Genomic DNA, 22,239 nt, shown 5'->3' with positions numbered 1-22,239 from the left:
TTAATAATAGTGGATTAACAGAACTTTAACTTGATCGCTGATGGTCTACTGTTGAGGAATTACAGTGTTATGAGTTTCATGCTTGATTACTGTTAAAAGTCTTGTAAGGTTACTGTTCGGTCTAATGATGGAAAGATACTATTTTTTTTTCAAAGTACATACATCAGTTTCTCAATCCAGCTCCTCAGGTCCCCAGCACTGTACTGGGTGTTTCATATTACTGATAGCTCTAAAATGTGCAATTTTAGGGGGCCTCCAGGATCAGGACTCAGAAGCAATGAACATAGATAAATCAAGGCCCCAAATGTCACCCCGTTCCACCTTATCTGGAGAAGATCAGCTGAGCTGAGTTAAAGGGCTGGTACGGCAGAGGGCTTCAGTTCCTCATTTGCCACTAAGTTAAGGTGTGAAATGTGTAGACGCAGGATGTCACCTGGCACTCAAAATACCAAAGAGCACATAAAGAAGGGAGGTTGAAAGCAAAGGCATTTTTCCCTCAATAAACTTTCAAAAGAAAAACAATAGAGACTTCTAACTTGCCAGTGGATTTACATTTGATCATTGACCACACTGCTGAGTGGTACTGCAGTCTGGAACTACTGTATTTAGGGACTGATTAACTGTGAACTATTCTTTCTAGTAAAACAACAGCAGAAATAACTGACATGTCTTAATGCTGATAAAGCAGATTAGTGCATTGGGTGGATTTGAAATCACAAGGAATTTCTGCAGATCTACAACTAAATCACTTTGCTGACACATTTGACTGAATTTTTTAAATATAAAAAGTCAGTAGCGGTGGTGTCTGCAAGAAATTATTGATTGTCCAACAGCTTTGAAGGAGTCTTACACCTCTCGGCATGCTTAAACACATTCAGTAAACATGAAAGACCACTTCAGCTACAGCAGAACAGCAAAAAAAACGAGCAATTACATAGGTTTGAATGGTTGATTTTTCTGTATGATTTTTCTGTGCTTATTTTAAACAGGATTTATATAAACAAGTGTAGTTGCATGAGCTTTAATTTACCTTTAAAATGCATATTCAGATGTTGGTGCTAATACACAGGAATTACAGACACCACATGTAAAGTTGAATCAAATTCAGAAAATAATTCAGTCTGTGTTTCATAACTAGACTTCTGTATTCAAAAGAAGATTCAAAGAATGAGCAATTGTGCAAAATGCTATAGCTCAGGGCGATACAATTCTGCCGTAATCAAAATGATAAACATTTCTTTCAGTGCACCTTGGAGTTTAATAGAGACATACCTGATTTAGCCTAACTCTAATATGAATAATCATCTCTGTGTCTACATTAATTGAAATGGAAATTCATCAAAGCCTTGATGTGGATATACCAGCACAGCACAAACATGTAACAGCACACAAAGCACGCCGTGGGGCTGTACGGGAACTTCAAGGGAGGTCAACCGCCTTCCACCTTTAAAATGGGCCCCTAAATTATTATGTACGGAGGAATATTGTGCAAAACAAGCCTTGCATGAAGCAAAGGAATGAGCGGCTCAGGTTTGGCTCTCATTATGGATTCATGTGCAGGGTAAGCAGACATCTGGTTTGAGTAAAAGAGAGCCAGAGCCTTGAAAGCCCACAGCAGGCTGAGATCCGCCTGTCCCCATCTTAATAGGACCCCCAAAGGCTCCTCGTCAAGGGTGGGTTATCCAAAACACACAAGGGGGAATTCACTCAGAATTAATTCCACCCGATGATAGTTTTGGTTTCTTTGCATGTGCTGTCTACTTTGTTTTCAGTGCCCAACTCACTAAAGGAATTATGCAAATCAGGTAAAGGTACAACTCGGTCAACAATTTTACGCAATGTGTACAGTGAAATTCACGATCTTACAGGTCAGTTCTGAGTGCTAGGTTGTGAAGGATGCAGCAGTCTACCTCGATCTGGCATAATTTACTGGTACTGTACAGCATCACACTACCACTGCAATCCAGACACCTGAATCAGCTCTTTAAAATGCAGAAAATGTGTGGTGAATAGTGAATAGGATGCAGGTTTTTATGCTTAAATACCATGTACAAAAGTGGTGTTACTGTTTAGTAAAATGCACCCCATTGAATGTTTACACTCAAGTCCGCAGTATGTGCACAGACAGATATCCAGAGCTAATGATTTTATTTCCCTAAGGCTTTGTTTGGGAGCTTGAGAAGTTGAACGCAGGTTGAAGAGTTTATGTGTGTAACTGTGGGCAGTGTTGGCACAGAGTGTAGCATTATCTTAAAGTTCAAAGCAAAATAGAGTTGATGAAGAGGGGAACAAAAACTCAACTGTATAAGCCTGCATGGTTTTTCGGAACACCTGAAATGGCTTCGAGTCATTTGTGCAAGCACATCAGAATACAGATGAGGCATTAGCTTGGCTTGTCTCCTCTCCCCAAAAATTGGATCAGACCACATATTACGAGAAAAACAAAGAGAAGTAATGGATAGCTTCATTAAAAAAGCATTAGAAGTGTGACCCAGTCAGACAAGCCATGTCCCTGCTGCAAGGCTTGTGGAAACAGTGCATTGCCTTACCTCACAGCTAATGCTGAAAACCCTGCCGATATCTTACACCTGATACTGTAGTCTGTGCTATGCATTCGGGCTAATCACTGGGGCTATATCTCTGCCAATATTCTTAACATACAGAAAAGAGTTTGTCTTTCAGCATTTATACTGTAAGCACTCATAATTTTTAAGTTTTGGGTGTGACAACTTGAAATGGGGGAGTGCTGGTAGATCAATTTTACCAAAATAATATAAGCAACCAGAGCTGTAACGTTGTCAAGACCCATTCCACCTTCTCTGTGATTTGCTAGCATCACTCATGGAGGAGACACAAATTCTATACAAGCTATCAGTGAGCGTGTTTACATGAACGACCTTACAATGATAATGCTTTAAGCCGACAATGTGTAAAATCATGTAAATGCCATAAACAGTTTCTCTTTTTCAGGGTAAGGGCTACAGGCTGCCCTTACAAAAATCGAGAGTTCATGGCAAATTTGCCGCAAACCTGCAGCAAATTGTCCATTGTTGCCAAAGGTTTGCTGCAGGTTCACCACTACCAGTGAAGAGCTGCAAACTTCTGGCAAACATTTGCAGCAAATCAAAAGCTCATTTGCATGTGAAAATAATGAGTGGCAAAAAATAAAAATAATGAGTGGCAAATTTGTGACTAGTTTGCCAGAACTCTAGATTTTTATATGTAGATGGGGTGTATCAACTACATGACCATTCATACCTGATTGAGGCCATGTGTACACCTGTGTTTTGGGTGATCCGTGTACAAGTGTACAAGCTAGACACATCATCGTTACACCTGGTCATCTCTTTTGACCACTTGTGTATGGATTTCGAGGAGAGTCTCTGATTTCTTGAAGACATACACCAATCATTACATCAGTGTGTTTTACTGAATGATAATAAAGGGTAAAAACAAGAAGAAAAAGAAAGCGCTAAAAACCATACACAAACATGACGTTTAGAGTTATTTTAGTGCAGTACCTAGCTGAGCTTCTAATGTGCCTGCTTCTCATATCTGTGTCCCTATTGTGCATGTTCATGCATTCGCTTTTTTAACTCTTCAGATCGTACACAACTAGCAAAAACAAAAAGGCTGATACAGCTGACTTTAGCGTCGTACAATTTTAAATGGATGGTCCAAAATGCCTCTTAAAATTTAGATAATGAAATTAATTCACAAACTCGTGCAGTTTATTCTTCATAACATGCCAGCAAACTTGAAAGATCGGCTCTTGTCCATTTTTGCATTTTTTTGCAAAGAAAAAACAGCTGAAAATAATAAAGACAGTGGGTAGGGAGAAGTGGGTGATGTTTTATTGTGGGTGATGTCTCCTGCTTCCCAGTACCTTGCTCTCCTCTTGCGCTCTCTGTATTTCGTTGGCTGTGGCGTCTGCGACTTGTCAGGGCGTATCGCAGGAGTGCGCACTCTACAAGACTGTTGGTCGTAAGATCTGAGACTTCTCGTCGCAGACCAGTCGCAGACTCAAAACATCGAAGGAGATGAGCTTGAGTCATGTAGTGTACACTTAGGTTTGCTCTGCATGCAAACACCTTTACCAGTGTTCGTACCAGTTTACCCAATGTGCACAAATGGTGTGCGCATGCCTGTTTATGTTTTGACGTCAAAAGCAGAGAATAACTTGATCATTTTAAATCTCATGTAAATGCGGTTTTCATTCGTTGTCTGATTTTTTGAATTATTGGTAACTGATTTTTGGTAGTTGTCAGCGTATTGTGTGCAAGTAAACACACTTGTATCTAAAAGTGAGCAGCATCACTTTATTAAATACTAGATGTTCAGTTTAGTTCCGTACACACTACGTGATTTTAATGAAAATGCAGTTGTCACTACCTGAATATTTTGGAAGTGAATTTGGTGACAACCATATTCAGCTGCAATGAGAAAGGGACGTTTGTGATGCGAGTTCATCTTGTTTAGAAGGTCTTTTCACAGAGCTGAGAGACTAATTCAGCGTAATATCAATAAAGCTGACAACCCTTCAAATGAAGCTCTCACTTCTTGTGTTTTCTAATGAATTAAAGAAGTCATTCAATAGCTCATAAACAACCACATAAATCTAAAACTGTGTGATGCTAGTAAGAGCATAAGAATCCTGGCTGTGAAAAAAATAGCAGTGAATGGCAAGATAAATGAAAAATATTGCAGAGAAGCTATTTCGCTTATCAGACTTACAAAACAGTTTTGCAAGCAGACTTTATGGGAAAAAAGATGACTATAAAAGTTTTGGTTTGGGGGAAAAACATCTCTGTGGTATTGAGATGGAGGGAACATTTAATTATCCTGAAGAGAGACACACCTAAACATAATTCCTCTTCTCATAAATTTACAAAAACTTAAGGTAGATGTCTTATTGTTAGAAGCCATACTTTCTTCCAGTCTACAGCACAAGACAAAAACAAGTCATTTGAAATGTTAAGGTGAGAATGGAAGACATTACATCATACTTCACACATAAATTTTTACTTTAAATAGTTCCCTAAAAAAGAAAATTCTTTCATATTTGTTTTTCTTTGGAACACTAAAGGAGAATTTAAGCAGGATGTCTGAGCTGCTCTCTTCAACACAATGATAGCGGATGGGGACCAGGGGCTGTCAATGACAAAAAAGCACAAAGAAAAGTATCATAAAAGTAGTCCACATGGCTCATGCGTTATTTTCAGAGTCTTCTGTAGCCATTCAATAGCTCTGATGTTGTTCTTCACTGAAAACCTTGCCTTGAAAGTCTTGCTTGACAGCCATGATCACAATTCACTTTCATTGAATGGAAAAAAGCAACTTAGACATTCTACTATTAATAACAATACTATAAATCATTTTGTGTTTCACGAATACATACAGGTCATACAGGTTTCCAAATACATGGGGAAAAGTAAATAATGACAGAATTTTCATTTTTGGGTGAACTATTCCCTTTACTCTGAACAAAGGTGGATTAAACCAAAAGGAAATGGGCCAGAAAGCCACATAATGGTCAGTAACTACAACTGAGCCTGCCTATCAGAGGCAGTGAAACAAAGAAGGCCTTAACACAAAGAAATCTGTTTCCTCTCCTGGCCCAAGAGACTTCTCAGACATTCAATACCTCAGTTTCAATTGTTTTTCATTTAGACCAGTTTTATTTTGAGGAACTGCTGCCTTTATTCTTTACTTATTGACATTTTAATTAAGGATATGGATATGTTTATATATGAGGCTTTATATAGCTCCTGACTTATCCTGTCCATTTTTAAACGTGAAAAACAACCTATTAGTGCAAGTCTGTCTATATTTTGGATAGTATTTACTGGTAATAGTGCCAAGACATGTGGATATACATAAAGTATATTACAATTAGTGTATAGGGAATATAGCCCGTGGTCTTTCATGAAACTGTCTCTATATTGAAATATTTCACATGGAAATGAATATAGAGCCGAGAAACAACATGCGCGTGTGGTCAACTATGTGTTAAAACGTCATGTGTTAACAATTATTAAAAGCCTGCCTTTGGAGGGGAAAGAAGAAGAAAACTCAAAAGAACCAATGTGTCATATTTCATCCTGACTGACTTACATCATTTCAGGGGTTCGAGAGAAAAGTAGGAGTGAGCAGGCCAAGAAGACAAGAACAATAGAAGAACAGAGGCCTCTTTGGTTCTGCAGGTCTACACAATGCTTTTATTGTTTGACCAGAACCACAGCAGATTTGGAAAGAAAAGAGAAGGAGAGAGAAAAGACACCAGCGCTCTCCGAAGACTGTGATCCTGACTCATGTTGCACATTCCTACAGGTCTCAGGTCTGTTGCCGTGTGAGACGTGGACTCAGTTGTCACAATGGCTGGGCTTAAATGAGAGGAGGAACTGAAAACAGCCTTTGGGGAAGACTGATTAGACAAATGCCAATGCGTCCTCATTTTGAAAAGTAACCTCTTTTCCCAGCGAAGCTCGGCAGAGCCAGAGATGATGTTGTCAAGGCTTGTTGTGAAGAACTTTCATTCTGGTTTTGCATAGCGGACAAACTGATGGTGGAATGTGTCCGTTGGTGGTATGCAAATATAAAGACAAATACCATGAGATTCATTCAGATCAAGTCACTGTTCAAGCTGACTAAAAAATGCGTACCTAAAAAAACGTGCTTCATATGGTAACATGTAAATTAACTAGATTTATTCAGGTAAAAAAAAAATAATAATAATATTAATCACTCAATCAACCTCAATACATTAGGTTACACTAAGAAAACTAAACCAATCAGATTAGTTCTGATTAGATCAAGTAGAAATTAGGAATGTACCGATCGGATACCTGACATCTTTCCATTGCAGTCTCTAGGCACGATCATGCTTTCAAGCTCGATTATACTTCCTAGTGCTTGACACATGCACAGAGCACTAGATGATGCTAGGAAGTGTAATCAAGCTTGAAATCATGATCTCCAAGGAGACTGCTGATGTCGAGATTTATTGTGAAAAAGGAGTTCTATTTTGTTCTGTTCTCACCCAAAACCCTAACCTAAAACCCTAACCCTAAGCCAGGAAAGTGCTTGATGACTTTACCTTGCCTGTCTGAGGGTCTGCTGGTGAGCAAAACTGCAGGACATTCAGCATGAACTGACAGTAAAATCACATTATTTAGCCCAGAGATACCCATCAATGAGATGAGCCATGAAAATGTGCATGTGTGTGAGTGTTCCATTTGGATGCTTGCAAATATCTTTAATAAAAATTAAAATGAACTGTAGGAAGATGGCTTGGAAATGGCTGGTCCCTGAGCGGGTTTTAAGTGGAAGCAGGTTGAGCGGTGTTCAGCCTGGGAGACAGCGGGTAAACAGCGCGAACACCTTGATCTTTCTCTTCTTCTCCATCACTCGCTCTGTCTGTTTCTGATCTAGGCTGGGCAGAATGTTTACATTCAGGGTTGGAAATCACCTGGCATTCATTGCCTAAAGTGGTTTAATAAATTGATAATGAGGAGCAGGGTGGAAGACAAATTAGGGGATACAGAAAGTCAATAGAGTCATTTTCATTTTCTGCAATAAACTATGCTGATGCGGTAAAAACACCATAATGGAGTTTGGAGGGGTGTGATTTTGGAATGGTTTCTTTCCTTCTTAGACTTGTCAGGTAACAGTTTGAGTGTCTGAGTATGTGCATTTAGAGGGTTCAGGCATCTGTTTCCCATTATGGCCTTTACGTTGTATCCATAAACATTAGGTTGTGTTTGTTCATTGGTGGACTGAACTAGAAATTATCCCAGCAGTTCAAAGGGAAACAAGCCTTTAGTTTACAACCGTTATTGGAAACAGAGTGGCTCAATTGATTAATGAGCTGACAAATGGGAGAACTACTACAATTGTACAGGAAAAACTGCAAATACTTCCTACAAGAGTGAGTCACTTTTCCTTCTTATTGATGTAATTCAAATGATGGCCTCAAATATGAACCCACCAGTTATCCAAATCAATAAATTAAACCAAGTGTTTGAAATCAGCACCAAACTACACATTCAATGGTGTCTTCCTGATTACAACTCCCTTGTTTATTGTCAAATGAGAGACCTTCACCCTTATCCAGGTCAACTCCCTCTGGGCTGGTCTCTGGACAGGAAGTCCAAAAATCGGGGGTGAGTTTCCAATTCAGAGGCACACAATAGCGACAATACATGTGTGCTCTGCACTGTCTCCCTGTTCTTCCTCTCCACTTCCCCTTAAACAAACATCCTTCCTGGGGAAGATTATTTGAGACCAAGTCAGCATTTACACTTAAAATACATTTACATTCTGTATTCTAGCACCGCACGGGACACACAATCCATTCCACAGACTCATTATGCCCTGGCTGAAGTGGAGAGACCTGGCCATAGCGGCAGCCACAGATCAATGCTGGCCTGTTCTAATTGAGGCATGCTCTTTATGGGGAAGGGTTTTAAAAAGGACAAGAAGGGATTAGTGGAAGTGTAACGATTTGTTGCAGCTGCAGTGTGGGTAAACAAAGACTTTTGCGGAAGAGCCATAAAACTAAATGACTTTATGATTATCAACCTCACAGATTAACTGAACATATTGGGATGGGGGAGGAGGGACGTGGAAGGCACTTTGCCACTTTCTTGTAAAGTGACCAAGCCATGACCCTTGGAGTGGTCACTGATAACAAACAATACCACACTGGCATATCACTCAAAGAAAATCCGTCAAAATCAAGGGAAATTAACTAGTGGTAAACTGAAATGGGTTTTCAATGATCTATGCCAATATTTAGAGAGCAGGGTGGCCGATGGCTGATATGAAGCTGGCATTTAATGACAGCAAATGAATGTACACAAAATTGCTGAAATAAAATGACACTTTTGACATCGGTGGGCTTCTAGAATCCACTTTTTCTTGCTGTGTGGATTTTGTATGTATCTTCTCACATATGTAAGTGAACACGATCACATGGGAAGTCGACATGTTGCCAAAGAATGTTCTGGTACCCTGTTGTTAATCCCATTCTGCCGAGTTACTGACAAGTGACATCTCCCATCTGACATTTTTACACTCATTTGAATGTGTTTATCTTTTCCTGTGATGCGACTGATAGTGCAAACAAATGGCGTTGCAGCCTCAGACACTGGTTCTGGTCCTGTGGGAACCACGAAGTAATCGCGTTCACAGAAACTGCTTAAGGCACCATATGAGCCCATACGTTTAACAACACTTCCAGCTTCGGCCACTGGGGCCAATGGTTGGATTTTCAGTAAGCACAGCTGAAATTTCAGCTGAAAAACTTTAGACTTACTGCTGCCGAATTCACAGTAAGATCAGTCTGTGTAGGTATGTGAACCTTTAGGTATGTACGTATATATTGTATAAGTCTTCTGTAAAACACTGATTTAACAGGCGGTAACCCCCCCCCCCCCCCCAAAAAAAAACACAAAACAAAACATGAATATCCTTTGAGAAGACTGTCTGTAGGGTTTGTAACTGCACAAGGTGGAGGTATCCCTTCTGTTAATCGGTGAACACAGCTGATGCTAAATATCTAAAAATGGCCAAATATTGGTCGATCAGTCAGCCTGGCTGATATATCACTAATGTTAACACACATCTCTCGTGATGTTTCTCATTAGATCAGCCTCTGCATTTTTCATCTCCACAACCAATCAATAAATCTGTCTGTCTGCTAAGAGCATGCTCCAAAAAACTGTGTGTGAATACACAAAATCACTGCTAATGAAACCAAATGAAGGCTTTCCTTTTTATTTCCCATTCTGTCTCTTTTTGCTAGATAAAGCAAACAGCTGCCCAGGGGTTGAAGACTCCACCATTTCATCCATGTTTGTTGGAAAAACACATGCTGTTGTAAAATGAGAAATGCGCAGCCAATGACTGAGATGAGAATCCAGCAGATGCCATCCAGAATATTGTGTGAACCTGATCAAAAGCAAGGAGTAGAGTTTAGCTTTCCGTGCAATAAAACGGGATGAACTTAGTGATTACCTACATTCAAACTGGGAAATGTGAGGAGCTCTGCTGAAATATGTTAAGAGAGAAAATGTTAGTGTGAATCTGAGCTTGGCTTTCACACCCTCCCCCAAAGCCTATGATTGCACTAGCACATCAAACAGAATGCAACAGCGACCTACATACACTGGTGTCAAAATCACTATTAAAATCAATTAATCAACCAAATTTGCCTACTCTAATCCATTTTGCACTATGCAGTTTCTCTCCATAAATTACGGCAGCTAATGTCATATGAATGTTTATCTTTAAAGGTGCTATATGTAATATTTTTACTGTACTAAATCACAAAATGACCATAATATGCCATTAGAGAATTAGGAAGCATGCCAAGTTGAAATACTGGCTTCTCCGATAACAATGCTACAGCCAGTATATTCTACTTTGAAGTTACTTTGAAGCCCGGAATTTCTGTTTATGTTTTGGCCTGTGTGATCCCGCCCACTGCCCACTCACCAATAATATTTCGACACTGCCAGGTTGACAGATTTGAACTAGTTTGCAGGCAAACAACATTGCGTGCTGCAGTCATGGAAGCCAGCAAACGAACTGGATCAGAGATAACAGATTCCACCCGACCTAAAAAGCCTCACCATCCGTCTAAAAACCACCAAGACCAGAGGTGTAGTAAAACAAGGATGAATATTGGTGATGCCTTCGGAAGATGGAGACAGCTTAAAGCCCAGAAATCCTTTAAAACGGATGCTGAGTTGGCTAACTTGCATATCAACATTCTGGCAACCCGCATGAGCTTTGAGTCTGGGGCAGGGCAGACAACTCTCCAATATTTTGAATTTGTACTACAGTACCCATTTCAAACGCTTGTTGTCAATCTTACATATAGCACCTTTAAATGTTCATTAAAACAATCTCTCCAGAACCTTCTGTTTCCTTTATCATGGTTAAAAAAACTCAACAAGCATAGATGAAACAGGGATAAAGTATCTTCCAGGCATTTCTTTGCATTACTGGTGCCAATTAGAGCAGTCAATCATTTTGTTTCCCACAGCTTCAAAAAGTCCTTATATGCATGGACACTTTTCAATTGCTGACAGGCTCACTCCCCATGTCTGGGGATTATAGCTACATTATCCAATCCTTCCAGCCATTTGTGCTGAAAAACACAGCAGTATGTTTGCTGCCAGTCCTCAAGACGTCAAGCCCAGTCTTCAATCTCTCTCTTAGCTCTTTCAGGTATGAGACTCCTGCTTTGTGCTGTCTGATGAGTTTTTGATGAGTTGGTTTCATTTGTGCTTCAGTTTTTAAAGATCTGAATGGAGAACCAGATGTTTTGAGGAATCATACATAATTGAATAGCAAATATAATATATATATATATATATATATATATATATATATATATATATTTTTTTTTTTTTTTTTTTTTTCCTATATTCTAAAATAATAATAATACTTTCAATATTTTTAGAAGAACACTCATCAGTCATCTGCTTTTAGTGGGGGTGGACTCCCTGTTATAATCATGAAGAAGGCAATCACATACAGCAGATAAAAGATGAAATAAAATGGCACAGTGTGGAACCCACATTGCAGCACAGAGCCAAAATACATTCTGCAAGATTGATGGGTAAATAATTAGATCAGAACCTAGAGAAGTACACTATTGGTGTGGATTAGTTTACTTTAGGTTTTTTACTTATGAGACCACTGTGAAGCCAATAGGAATTACTCTACATGTCAGTCAATCAAACAGACATTTGCAAAACATTGTTGTAGGGTTCATGCAGCACTGAGTCAGAGTCTTGAGATTCCTGTTTGCCTGAAGCACAGACCTTTGATTTTTATCATAGCTCACTCTCTTACGTGAGAACTCCAGGAACTGAAGGGCATTGAGAACGCAGAACACAGTTGCAACAAAGAACAGTATGTTTAGCATCAAGCTGATATTAAACAATGATAATCCAATAAGAACTGTACACATCTTTGATCTGTTTCTCTATAACTTCTTGGGTTTCAGATTTTCTCTCACGTCTGGTTGCCTCTGCAAAGAAATCAGTCAGCAATTACTGTTACCTCTTTTTGCCACTAATTCGTGACAGAATATTTAGGCAAATCATAGATGTTTCACAAGGCATGGCTTCTTTCAAAATCTAGGCCATTTTTCACTCTATTGCCACTGCAATTCCAGAGAGAAGAAATCATGCATATTATTGTTTCTTCCCAGTGCCTGTCAGCTCAAAATTGTTGAGCAAAATGATATGCAACCATTTACTCTCTTTCTCATGCAGGGCAGACAAGAGATAGGGTAACACGGATTTCATTGTTGGGGAAGCTGGGGGTTAAATCTGGCAAGGAAAAGACTCTACTCAATGATGATATAATAATGAACACAGACATAGATGAGCTGGAGGAGGAACAATAGTGCAAAATTAATAACAGGTTTATAGATTTACATTTATTTTATAAGGTGAAACACAATCTCTACTGGCAGAGAGCAGTTCAATGCTTTGGACATAAAGTTCCCCCAGGATGTGAATGAGGTCATTATTCAGCATAAACACCTCTTTAAAAGGCAGTTCCTCTGTTGATTCAAGTATAATAACTTCACAAATGCTTGTAAAAATTTGCCAAGAAATAGTATGACTACTATTGATACTGACAATATTGCAATAGCCACTTTTCCACCACATGGCCAGATGGGGCCAAAAGCCTCATACCTTGAGTCGCGAGACCAAAATCAATCTGCATTACCACAATCGGGCCTATAGCCCTCAAACCTGCCCTTAATATGCCACCCTGGTGCCAACGTCACACACTCCACCTATTTCACAAGCAAGAGGGAAACTCAAGCTATCAGACTTTGGAGACTAGCTAGCCCACAAAATGAACACAGATTTGTGCTTTGCACGTAAAAAAAATTTCTTCGCACCTGTAACATTGTGCACTGGATACACAACTTGGCAGGTTCTGCGACAATATACTTCTTTGTTTTGGCAGACATCGTCGATCTGACGTTGCACACTTTCATCAGCCCAAATATTCAGTAGAGCCCTGATTTTGTCTACTGACCAGTACTAATGATTTTCCATTCTCTGTTGAGCTGTTGAGATAAGCTGGTAACTAGAGATGTAAAATTGGGAAATGAGTATCTTGGTGCTGACCCTTTGACCTGACTCAGCTAAACTCCGACTCAATCCCCAGTTGGCCTTCTTTGGCCCAAAGGATAATCAGCTGGCCAAAGGCGCTTGGCCGTTGGCCCCGAGGAAGCCCCGAAGAGGCACAAGGAAGCCATGGAAGTGACAGTGGGAATGCAACTGGCCCTAGCATGTACTAGCACTCCCTCATTTGGTCCGATATTGGAAATGCTGCTAATGATAATAAAAACATTACAATGTACTATTTTCGAGCTGTAATGGGAAGACAACTTCATGAGAAACACTTGGCCAGTGATGAAATACTATGATTAATAAAAATGCTACAACTCATGTTGAAAAATAAATCAATATTAAAAATACAAATCAAGAGCCAGGCCCTATTTCCATTACAAAACTTGCATTTAGAGACCCTAAAAGTAGTTCAATAATATGTCTCAATGACCTATTGGAATAAAACTATCAAAGATAAACTCACTGCCTCTAACTAATCAAAGATTTGCCCCACACTCAACAACAGGCATTGCAACTCAAAGGCATATTTCAAGGGCCAGTGACCGCGCTAATACGCAAGAGAACACTCATACAGCGACACATACATGCCTTTTCGGGAGGCGTAAATAACATGATAGAGAGCTTTATTAATGAACAAATGATTACATTTGTTTCTTTAATACAAAACAACTTTGTTTCATTTCATCAGATAGATGTGGAACAGAACCCCTCACGTTAAACAAAAAGGTCTCCACATCTGGCTGAGTAAAGAGATACAGGATGTATTGTGACAATTCCTTCATGAAATAATACATTTGTGCCCAAAAAGATAAAAGCCACGCTCACAGTCTTAGACATTGTTTAGCGTAGCGCCATATTGAATTTTTGACGGGAATGAAAACGAGGCTGAGGGATCCTCTTCAATGGCATGCAATGTATAAAATGTAAGGGTCCAGATAACATCGAATTTGAACAATTTCTGTATTTTATATATATATATATATATATATATATATTTTCGACAGCTGACCGTTGATACTTTCGTTTTCATTCCCGTCGAAAATGAAATACAAACTGTTATCTGGGCGTACTACCAATAGTAGCCAATGAATTAAGAGTATTATAAGCACAAACGTACGGTCACAAGGAATCACACCTTTAGTTCAGTCAAGCAGTTCTGTCAGTTAAAACTCAACATTAATAATAAATTACGAAACGACTGCTTTAAATTGTGTTCAACGTGTTGTTTAATCCACGACCAACTGTAAAACCTCCATGTCAGCTTCAGAAAGCCAACATGACATGTTTCCAAAAATCAATAGGTTTAAAACAGCACCACACCAGTGGTATTATAGAGACATGCAGGGAAAGAAAACGCCCTGCTTCGTCTATACGTACAACCTACACGTTGACTGAGACGAAGCAATACACAAAAGCAGCACTTATGTCACATTAATGACATATTATCGCCCTTTTGCACTCAAAAGGTTTGAGTTAGTTTATCTATTTCACACATTGGCGAAATAACACTGGATCACTACGGCTACGACTCACTGAGCGATCGCACATCTATCATCCCCTTTAGACACATTGCCACATGTGGAGATGCGCTACAATTGTTTCTCACAAAGTCAAAATAAATCAATACAAATAAATAAATAAATAATATAATAAATACAGTTATTGCGATTGTGTTGATCCCGTAAGGACCGCTGTCGTATGTATACAGTGTAACCAATGTGAAGCACAATAGTGACTGTGTAAGAATGCACATTATAGATGATGTACATCCAATTAAAGACCTCTTTCACTTACCTTTAACTTGCGTTTCATATTCGGCTATTATCTCCTTGTCCTTTCGGAATTTAGCCGGAGACGTCATATCGATCTAAATGAAACAAGTCCCGTTACAGCGAGAAACACAGTAGAACAAAAGGTTCTTCGCCGCACTACAGATATCCAAGGATGAATATGTTAGAATGGAAATGGTTATTGTCTCCTGTCGATGATTAGTCTCGCCGCATTGTTGGTTGGAGTTGCCGTCGTCGTCTTCCTAGGTGCAATGTGTCCAAATATTCCGACAGCATGCGAGAAATAAAGAACAGATGAGTTTCATTCCACCGTTCACTCACTCACACACACACACGATCCGCACTATCAGACGCAGTGCCTTCAAAAGTTTCTGCTTTCCTCCAGCGGTCAGACGACGACACACCATCCGTGTGTGTGTGGCTACAGAGTCTTCTCAGTCAACGATGAAGGCATGGATTAGACCTAAAGCGCTCTTAACATCACCCTCGGGCTTTCCAGCATCACACTACACAGACAGGGCAGACACAAAATTCACTGGATTAAGTTTCTAAAGACTAGTTCCTTTCAGTAAACTTCCTCAAAGCTTTTTTCTATCTCTCTCCGTTTCAATTCCTTAAAACGCAGGCCCTTGAAGAGTACTTTAACATTAAATCAGAGCAAGCCGTGCATGAGAAATTATTAGTGCTTTCCATTCTGACCCTATTGAACTGAAAGAGTATGTTCCAAAAGAACGAGTTCAGAGACATTTAAGGATCGCTACCTAAACCTAGTCACTCTCTGCATAGTTCTGGGCTTTCCTTGAGGAGATCCCCACATTTCATTATATATATATATATATATATATATATATATATATATATATATATATATATATATAAGATTAACGCAAATGTCTTGTGCCTAATGCGCCTATTTTGTATACAATACAGTTAAATCGACCCATCACTTACCTTGAGAGGTGAATTCCATTTCTAAAATAGTTTCATTTACTAAAATTCTCCCCCCAAGACTGTTCACTATTCTCTGAATTTTCCCAAACTCAAACCCCGCCTCTTTTCATGGAAGATAAAGAACAACCCCCCTCTATTGTCATTGGTTGTAACACACGAGCACGAAACGAACGTATTTTCCATGGGCTTAACACTGTTTTATCTTTTCAAATCAGTACACGCTGCAAATTACAACTGCCATTTTTAAAGCCTTCCTTTTTGGCGATGCTTTATTTCACTTAATTTATCATTTATTTCATATGGTATACTAATACCAAATCGGAAATGACCATTATCGATGGTTTTTTTCTTCCATTTATACTTACTACAATCACACGTTTTTTTTTGTGTGTGTGTGCTACAAAGTTTCTGTAGAGGCTTTGTGGTTTGCGGAAAAGCGCTGTAACCAATCACCACAGGAAATCTTAACTGACCAATCATATGTGAGATATGGTCATTTTGAACCAATCAGACTTAGAGACGAGGCGGTTTGAAAATGTTTCAGGAAGTGGATATCCGCTTCGACGCGAACGTAAACAAACGTAGCTTAGCAAGCTTAAGCATTGTTGCAACGGCGGAAATATTGTACCGGTGTACAATGTGTTTTTCTGCAGCCTAGATCTCGAACGATTTGATATCCGATAACAGGTCAGAATAATTGTACGGCATGCTTGGTAGAATAACTGCTTCATATTTTAGCTGGCTAGCTTCCTTTCAAGCAATGGTAACAGTTCCCTTGGCTATTCTGTGTTCTAATTGAAGCATGAGCTGATTTAGAAACGAATTTAGATTTATAAAGTTAATTTGATTGGGGTTTAATTTTGTTTTGTGATCAGTAGACTCAGAATTGGAGACATTGCAGACGTTGTACAGGTGAAAAATAGACTAGAGATAGCTGGTTAACCAGGTGCAGGTTTTAATGTACTGCTAGGTCCATATGTTTTTAAAACATCTAACCGTCACACAGCTAGTATTCACTTTCGGCTGATTTAGTAGTTCACATTTTATTCAAGCAGGACCCGGCGTTTTGTGAGGATTTTTACTGAAGAGATAACAACTTGCAACCATGTCTACTTCAAACTTCAAGAATAAGTGTGTGACCCAAGTCAACTGTATATACTGTGATAGTCTGCTGTGTATGAGAGGGATGAAAGCTGTTCTGTTAGCCGATACGGAAACTGAGTTGTTCTCAACCGACATACCCCCAAACAGGTGAGGCTTCCGTGATCAGTTACTGACACCAGAAATCACATATTTTGTATGTTTATGGTTAATACAAAGCATGAACATAAACATGCCAGAGCTGTCCCCCCCCCCCCCCCCGTTTTAGGACAGTTGACTTCGTGGCAAGCTGCTATTCCACTGAGAGCTGCAAATGCAAATTAAGGGACATTGCCTGTTTGAAATGGTAAACAGATCACTGTTTAATTTATGATGTATGTGGAATGTTCTGTAACATGAATATGACTCAGTTACTCATGATGTGTCTCTAGAGTTTGAGACCGCTATTGTTTCTAAACATATAGTTTAGTAATAGCATAGATGACAATATGTTATTATATGGCAGCATACTTGTGTATCTAGACTTGCAGGTTGGCATCAAATTTGTGTTATTTTGCCTCATTAGCTTAAATGCTCAGTCCATTGTTTTCACTGAGCCATGTGCTGTTTTGTGTTTCATTGTGTCTCACAAAGCATTTTGAATCAGGTATTTTTGTCTGTCTCTCTGGCTCTTTCTGCACATTCAGTGGAAATGTTGTGGGATATCACGTGGTGGCCCCATGCAAGCCCTGCTTGCTCTCCTGCAACAATGGTCACTTCTGGATGTTCAACAGTGAGGCTGTGTCCACCATCAATAGACTGGATGCAACAGGTTTGAGACACCTGTCCACATTTGCTGCAAAACCACTGTCTGTTTAAGCAGAGGTGCTTATGTTCAAACAGCTTTTCAGTCAGCTAGAGAGCGCAATCCCAGAGGACTGGGTGCTCAAATATGCACTGAGATTGAAATATAAACGCAAAACACTTTTAGAGAATCGTTTAAATGGATATTTCAACCAAAAATGAGAATTCTGTGATCATTTAATCACTTTAATTTAGTTTCAAACCCATGTGATTTTCTATGTTTTTGCTTTTCACGTAAATGTGTTATATCTTTTGATGATGCATGGGTCGACTCACACTCACTAGATGGTTCAGGTCAGGCAAGTGTGGATTTTAAATAAAGTAGTGGGCACAAGTTTTTATACAGTATTTAGAGTTTCCAGTAATGAAAAACCTGTTTATATCAAAGAATTTGCACAGGCATGAAATTTAGTAATATCTAAAAAAAAAATCATGGAAAAAGTAATGAACATTTCTCTGATTACTCTAAAATATTTAATTGAACTACTAGAAAAGAATGGTTCTAATGATGTTCCCTTTCATCTGTAATTAAAATCTAATGAAGCTTAATTGCACTTAAAGAGCATATATTTGGGCATACAGTACTGTGCAGTAGTTCTAAGCAGTTGTGAAAAAATTTGTATTGTGAGTGTGTGTGTATATATAAATATATCATATATAATAAGCCATGAATACTTTTTAACCAGTGTGATACATGTGAAGACATCTTTTTTTTAATCAACATTTCTGTGAAATTGTATCTAAGTATAACATATTTTACAATTGATATTAATATCTATTATGATAATTACTAGTAATTTGAATGAATTTCCAATTACTCATAGCTGCTCAGTACAGCTTGGTGGTCAAATGTTCTGAAATCAACGTATTCTCATTCTACTAAACCTTTAGGTCTTAGTACTTTTGATTTAGTTTGTTATGTTTGTTCCATCTGTCATGTCTCTTTTGTACAGGTATGTGTGTGTGGCAGACAGGTTGTTCCAAACATCTTTGAGAACTTGCCACAGATCTATGTATTTAGGGTGTCTCAATTGCTTCTGTCTCTTCATGTAATCCCAGACTGACTGGATGTTGAGATCCAGGCTCTGTAGGGGCCATGCCATCCGTTGCAGGACTCCTTGTTCCACTTCTATTCGATATGCAAAAGGAAATGTTTGGAAATTTAAAATGGGTATTAAAATGAAGATATAAAATGACCACCTTTCTAAAACATCTAATGTGCCTAAGATTTTAGCACAGTACTGTATATTTGGTGCATTCAGTGAAAGAAGATTGTCTCTTTCATAGGGCAGAATCTGCTGTTGTGGGGAGATCTACCAGAGCTGGAGGACAGTGATGATGAGAGCCTGGACAGTTTCTCAGAAGAAGAGTACCTCAGATAAAACAGCAGATGGCCAAAGGAAGTAGACTCTTGACAGTGGTGAACTTGTTGGCTTTCACTCTCACAGTTTTCCATTTAAAGCACATTGTCCAGTCTTTAGCTGACTGGGAAAAGACAAAAGAAAAATGCCTGTGTTTACCATCCCACCTTTATTAATTTGCAGTCTTATGATTTCCCTTCAAAATTCATAGTTAGCCATCATTTCAGCATCGTTGCAGATCAGTTTGTGTGAAAGAGTGCCACTACCAAAGAAGTAAACAAGTTTCCGTTGTCTTTGCTTTAAGGTTGCAGTAGCACAAAACAAGGCAATAGGACTCTTAATATGTATGATGTTATCCTGTGATGTCTGTTTACAACTTTTAGTAACTGGAGGCTGCAAATTAAGATTAGCATCAGTGTTACATCAATTTAAATTCAGTTTTGTTAATCCAGGTGTGCTTTGGTACAAATGCATTTTCCAAGGAAACCAAGTGGCTACTAGATAGATATATAGATATAGTTGAAGTCAGAAGTTTACATACACTTAAGTTGAAGTCATTAAAACTCATTTTTTAACCACTCCACAGATTTCATATTAGCAAACTATAGTTTTGGCAAGTCGTTTAGGAAATCTATTTTGTGCATGACACGAGTCATTTTTCCAACAATTGTTTACAGACAGATTGTTTCACTTTTAATTGACTATATCACAATTCCAGTGTGTCAGAAGTTTACATACACTAAGTTAACTGTGCCTTTAAGCAGCTTGGAAAATTCCAGAAACTTATGTCAAGCCTTTAGACAATTAGCTTCTGATTGGAGGTGTACTGAATTGGAGGTGTACCTGTGGATGTATTTTAAGGCCTACCTTCAAACTCAGTGCCTCTTTGCTTGACATCATGTGAAAATCAAAATAAATCAGCCAAGACCTCAGAAAAAAAAATTTGTGGACCTCCACCAGTCTGGTTCATTCTTAGGAGCAATTTCCAAATGCCTGAAGGTACCACGTTCATCTGTACAAACAATAGTATGCTAGTATAAACACTATGGGACCACGCAGCGATCATACCGCTCAGAAGTGCAAATCAATCCCAGAACAACAGCAAAGGACCTTTGCTGGAGGAAACAGGTTGACAAGTATCTAAATCCACAGTAAATTGAGTCCTATATCAACATAACCTGAAAGGCTGCTCAGCAAGGAAGAAGCCACTGCTCCAAAACCACCATAAAAAAGCCAGACTACAGTTTGCAAGTGCACATGGGGACAAAAATCTTACATTTTGGAGAAATGTCCTCTGGTCTGATGAAACAAAATTGAACTGTTTGGCCATAATGACCATCCTTATGTATGGAGGAAAAAGGGTGAGGCTTGCAAGCCGAAGAACACCATCCCAACCGTGAAGCATGGGGTGGCAGCATCATGTTGTGGAGGTGCTTTGCTGCAGGAGGGACTGGTGCACTTCCCAAAATAGATGGCATCATGAGGAAGAACATTTTTGTGGATATATTGAAGCAACATCTCAAGACATCAACCAGGAAATTAAAGCTTGGTCGCAAATCGGTCATCCAAATGGACAATGACCCAAGCATACCTCCAAAGTTGTGGCAAAATGGCTTAATGACAACAAAGTCAAGGTATTGGAGTGGCCATCACAAAGCCCTGACCTCAGTCCGATAGAAAATTTGTGTGCAGAACTGAAAAAGTGTGTGCAAGCAAGGACGCCTACAAACCTGAATCAGTTACACCAGTTCTGTCTGGAGGAATGGGCCAAAATTCCAGAAAATTATTTTGAGAAGCTTGTGGAAGGCTACCCAAACGTTTGACCCAAGTTAAACAATTTAAAGGCAGTGCTAACAAATACTAACAAAGTGTATGTAAACTTCTGACCCACTGGGAATGTGATGAAAGAAATAAAAGCTGAATATTTCAAATTCTTCTGACCTAAGACAGGGAATGTTTTCTTCGCTTAAATGTCAGGAATTGTGAAAAACTATTTTAAATGTATTTGGCTACGGTGTATGTAAACTTCTGACTTTAGATAGATAGAACACCAATTCTGAAAAAGTTGGGATGGTATGAAAAATGCTAATAAAAACAAAAATGAGTGATTTGTAAGTTATAATCACCCTTTGCTATATAGAAAGCTCTACAGCTACACATTATATGATGTTTTACCCTGTGAATTTCATTGTTTATTTTTTTAATGTACAGTAATTTCAAATCAGATGATTGCAACACGTTCCAAAAAAGTTGGGACAGTGTACTGTTTACCACTGTGAAACATCAGCATTTCTTCTAATAACATTTTGTAACGAGTTTTACAGCATGGGAAGGAGGAGGCGGGAACCGGCTGAACAGCAACAAACACTTTAATGACAGAACATTATACAACTGGCGTCCCGGCCCCTCCTTATCGCTCTCCTGCTGATTAGGCAACTCAGCGTCAGGCATGCATCATCATGGCCCGGCCACACCCTGCTCCTCATCACACAATTATTAAGCATTTGGGCACTGAAGACACAAGTTTAAGTTTAGAAAGTGGAATTTTCCTCCATTCATCCATTATATAGGTCTTTAGCTGCACAGTTGTACAGGGTTTTCATTGCCGGATGGTGTGCTTAATAATGCACCACACATTCTCAATTGGAGATGGTCAGGATTGCAGGCAGGCCAATCTAGCACCCACACTCTCGGTTTATTCGGCCAGTATGTGGTTTGACGTTGTCCTGCTGAAAATGCAGGGACGTCCCTGGAAAAGACGGTGCTGGATGGCAGTATATGCTGCTCCAAAATTTTTACATATCTGTCTGCATTGATGGTGTACTCACAGGTGTGTGAGTTACCCATGCCATGGGCACTGACACACTCCTAGCCCAAACAGACACTGGCTTTTGGATTTGATGCTTATAACACCTTGGATGGTCCTTTTCCTCTTTGGCCTGGTTAACACAACGGCTGTGTTTTTCTTCGGACCAAAAAACACAGTTCCACTGTTCTACTTTCCATCTAAGATGATGAGATTTG

The 22,239-nt window shown here is 39.1% G+C and overlaps 2 protein-coding genes across 6 annotated transcripts in view; one reads left to right on the top strand and one right to left on the bottom strand.

Annotated features, from left to right (window-relative positions):
* Positions 1 to 15,986, bottom strand: part of LOC127426136 (SLIT-ROBO Rho GTPase-activating protein 2) — a 154,855-nt gene extending 138,869 nt beyond the window's left edge. For both annotated transcript variants that reach the window (XM_051672701.1, XM_051672703.1), the window contains exons 1-2: positions 15,911 to 15,986; positions 14,964 to 15,465 (exon numbers count right to left, since the gene is read on the bottom strand). In XM_051672701.1, coding sequence (XP_051528661.1) covers positions 14,964 to 15,030 — 67 coding nt within the window. In that variant the 5' untranslated portion in view covers positions 15,031 to 15,465; positions 15,911 to 15,986. The remainder of the gene's footprint in view (positions 1 to 14,963; positions 15,466 to 15,910) is intronic.
* A 478-nt stretch (positions 15,987 to 16,464) lies between these two features.
* Positions 16,465 to 21,299, top strand: LOC127426163 (protein FAM72A-like). Of its 4 annotated transcripts, XM_051672758.1 has the most exons (5): positions 16,465 to 16,597; positions 16,966 to 17,161; positions 17,280 to 17,357; positions 17,698 to 17,822; positions 19,142 to 21,299. In XM_051672758.1, exons 2-5 carry the CDS (start codon positions 17,016 to 17,018, stop codon positions 19,234 to 19,236), a joined length of 444 nt encoding a protein of 147 aa, XP_051528718.1. In that variant the 5' UTR covers positions 16,465 to 16,597; positions 16,966 to 17,015; the 3' UTR covers positions 19,237 to 21,299. The 4 variants fall into 4 exon arrangements, 3 of the variants coding, with proteins under 3 accessions (XP_051528718.1, XP_051528717.1, XP_051528719.1); XR_007894749.1 differs by having other exon boundaries at positions 16,465 to 17,161; positions 17,698 to 19,025; XM_051672757.1 differs by having other exon boundaries at positions 16,465 to 17,161.
* The last annotated feature ends 940 nt before the right edge of the window (positions 21,300 to 22,239 follow it).

This window comes from Myxocyprinus asiaticus, chromosome 35 (genome assembly GCF_019703515.2).
Source record: "Myxocyprinus asiaticus isolate MX2 ecotype Aquarium Trade chromosome 35, UBuf_Myxa_2, whole genome shotgun sequence".
NCBI classification, from domain to species: Eukaryota; Metazoa; Chordata; class Actinopteri; order Cypriniformes; family Catostomidae; genus Myxocyprinus; species Myxocyprinus asiaticus.
Note: the sequence above shows the minus strand (reverse complement) of the source record. Positions and strands in the feature narration are given on the sequence as shown.